At 49.9% G+C, this 3,504-nt stretch overlaps 1 protein-coding gene across 1 annotated transcript; it reads left to right on the forward strand.

Moving 5' to 3' along the window:
• Positions 1–907: 907 nt before the first annotated feature.
• Positions 908–1,456, forward strand: DACRYDRAFT_110157 (uncharacterized protein; the record flags this gene model as incomplete). Its single annotated transcript, XM_040769015.1, has 1 exon — positions 908–1,456. One exon carries the CDS (start codon positions 908–910, stop codon positions 1,454–1,456), a length of 549 nt encoding a protein of 182 aa, XP_040626333.1.
• Between the last annotated feature and the right edge of the window lie 2,048 nt (positions 1,457–3,504).

Here is a 3,504-nt window from a genome sequence, read left to right on the forward strand (position 1 = left end):
GAATGCCGCAATCATTATTATCGGAACGTGAGCAAAGGCAACTCATTGATTATGCAAGCGGAATATTAGCAAGCTCCATCACTGGACCGACTTGGTTTTGTTTTACTCACTCTGCATAGGTTCCGGCTACGCCGTACTGCACGAGACCCCTGTCTGAACAAAAAAAGAATCCAAACATGCTGTCCAACAATGTTCCGGGAATGAAGAACGTTCGCACCGTTGCGGGATGTTTGAAACGGTGTTGACTAGATGAAACCACAGCGAAATCGGTTTTCTGTCTTTATTAATCCCCGCAACTACAGATATCTGCTACGGTCGCCAAGAGCTTCCGCAGTTTCGTCATCATGTACTCTTCTTCTGAACCATCGAACGTGTGTTGTTGAAATTCCCATAATCTCTGCAAGTCCCCAGGGAAATTAGCGACGGACATAATTCTCAACTGAATGCATGCATCTCCCTGTGGCTCACGGTGTGGACCCTTTCCGTTCGTTTAGAAAGTGAGTTTGAAGGGGCCGAGTCTCAACAACTACAATTGGTGCAGCAAAACACGTCGTGGTCAACCAGCATTGTTGTCACTGGCTATGCCCCACGGTCAGGGAGTGACAAGTCACTGGTACATTACCAGTGACAGTCCTCCGATCATCTCTCTTCCATATGGGGATATTGTCATTGCTGTTCTCTTGTATCGCCATCATCCGTTGACCGTCGACAGTTCCGCTATGCGGTCTATAAGAGTCCACCACTGTGACCTCTTGACGACTACTCTACTGGGGTTAGTGCTGGTCACCTATTCCTTCTCTATTCGTTCAGCAAAACCTAGTCGTCGGTGCCGGTCACCCTCCACTTCGAATTCGTGTCAAATTGCTCACGCTGCTCCATCCTGTCTACATCATCAAACTTGGTCGAAATGCTCCCCGTCACCTCCACACTTGCCATTGTCCTCTTGGCATCTACCGTCTTCTCAGTTCCCATCAGCAACACTCATACCGCTCCTTCCAGTGGAGACGCCAACACTCTCCAAACCAGAGATTGGGATCAAGCAGAGCTGGATAAACGGTGGCTTGGATTTTTCAGTTCCACGGCACAGACTATTCGCCGTGTCGCAACCAGCGTGAACGGTGTCGCAACCAGCGCGAGGCTCGGTTTCGCAAACGGCTTGCAGGCCGGTATTAATGAAGGGGTCAAAGCGGGAGTCCATAATGTCGTCAAGAATGCCGTCAAAGGTACCGCTCAGAAGGCCGCAACTACATCACTGCAGAAAGTGCTCACCAGTCAGAAAGTCATCAACGCCCTTAGGAAAGCGCGTGTCGAAGGCACTAGGGGAAGAAGAAGGGGAGTACAGCGCGACCTCGAAGGGCTGGAAGATGACGAGATTTTGGCACGGGAGCTTTTGGGAAACGAAGTGGAAAGGCGAATGGGAGCACGAGAATTTGAGCATTTGGATATGCTAGACTGAAGAGTTGAACTGATCCTACGCTAATTAGTAAAACTGTATACATGTCTCATCCAGTTGAAGTCGATGTTTTTTTGGCAGCGAGTTGGTGTCAAATGGAAATGCAAGATGGCAGTGCACGGTGTGGACGTTTTATAGAGCCACATTATGTTGGTCACAGTATTCAAACATGCAACATGAGGATTGGAATAAGGGCCTTAATATGGAGAAGTAAGTGATCCCCCCTGTTTTTTGGTCTCGGAGCTGGTCACCTTCGCAAATCGTACACATGCTCAATCCTCAACCTCAGTGTCGGCCACCATTGCATCCGCATCTCTCACAAGGAACCCCCCCCCCCTTCTCTACATAAACTATGCTGCTGTCGACTCTTTCTCCTTGTGGTCCTTTTTACAACCACATTCCGCTGCATTCAGTCCACTCTCACAAGGATGACGTCACGGAGTCGGTTTTAATGGAACGGACGGCCGTCCCACCGGGAATGGTAACACCCAGCCTCGTTGTCAGTATTCCTGTCGCTCGCAACTTCTATGAAGAATGCGAAATTGCCCCTTGGCATGCACGGGGCTTTGCTGGCGACGAAAATATCGAGTGAGATGTTGCTGCCCGTTATGTTGGCCTCAGGCTCCAGGAGAACGGGCTCGTCACTAGGAATGGCAACGGTCCAGTCCGGTCCAGTCCGGTCCGGTCCTGGATGGTCCCAGGATCGAAAAGCGCCAGTCCAGTCCAGTCCACTAAATGCTGACATAATTCTATTGAATAGTCATTGTGGGGTCATGGCATTGAGCAGGAGAAAGCACAGGCGAGATTCATCATGTAGCTGAAACAGCATGACAGTCAGTCAGATGATATGCCGACCTCTTCCAACACCATGACATGCCCGGTCAGAATCCCTGCAATGCAGAAACTGTCAAACTCTGCACCCAATTGCATGGCGAAATGGTGGCTGCGTGGGACTGGACCGGATTTTCCAAAAGTGTTGGTCCTGGTCCGCTCCTCGGACGGTCCAGTCTTGGACTGGATCGACAGGACCGCGGTCCTCAAAGTCCGGTCTAAGACCGATGCCATCCCTACTCCGAAAGGGTATAAAGACGGTCGCGAAGAAGGCCCTGAAGTCGTTGGGGGAGGCCTCGGGATTGGTCGCTAAGAGATGTAGATATGCTGTTCTGCAGACACCCCCCTTGGATGAGGGTGTTGTTGTTTTTTGGGGGGGAGGAGTGGACCGGCTGTCTCGGGTGTATCGTTTGAGGCGTCGACCTGAAGGAATTTTTCATTCCTTGTATCAGATAGTGAGCTACTTCTACAATGCTGAGGAGTTCGTCTCATATCCCAGAGCGCCCTTCAAGTTTGTAATTTGATAGCCATGCGCCCTCCGTCCTCCGGTACGGAAAGGGTCCACACCGTGAGCCACAGGGAGATGCATGCATTCAGTTGAGAATTATGTCCGTCGCTAATTTCCCTGGGGACTTGCAGAGATTATGGGAATTTCAACAACACACGTTCGATGGTTCAGAAGAAGAGTACATGATGACGAAACTGCGGAAGCTCTTGGCGACCGTAGCAGATATCTGTAGTTGCGGGGATTAATAAAGACAGAAAACCGATTTCGCTGTGGTTTCATCTAGTCAACACCGTTTCAAACATCCCGCAACGGTGCGAACGTTCTTCATTCCCGGAACATTGTTGGACAGCATGTTTGGATTCTTTTTTTGTTCAGACAGGGGTCTCGTGCAGTACGGCGTAGCCGGAACCTATGCAGAGTGAGTAAAACAAAACCAAGTCGGTCCAGTGATGGAGCTTGCTAATATTCCGCTTGCATAATCAATGAGTTGCCTTTGCTCACGTTCCGATAATAATGATTGCGGCATTCCGACAGGCATGAACTGAGCACTGTGACCAGCATAGATCACGGCAACTCAATCAACGAACTGAGCCGGCATGCAGCTGAGTTGAATCAGTATAATTGTGTGCTGCTGAGCATCATGTCATGCATGTAGCGAAAGATATAACAATTCCGGAATCCTTTCTCACCTTGTCAACGCAGGTCAAGCCTC

Source organism: Dacryopinax primogenitus, assembly GCF_000292625.1.
Source record: "Dacryopinax primogenitus strain DJM-731 SS1 chromosome Unknown DACRYscaffold_16, whole genome shotgun sequence".
Lineage (NCBI taxonomy): Eukaryota > Fungi > Basidiomycota > Dacrymycetes > Dacrymycetales > Dacrymycetaceae > Dacryopinax > Dacryopinax primogenitus.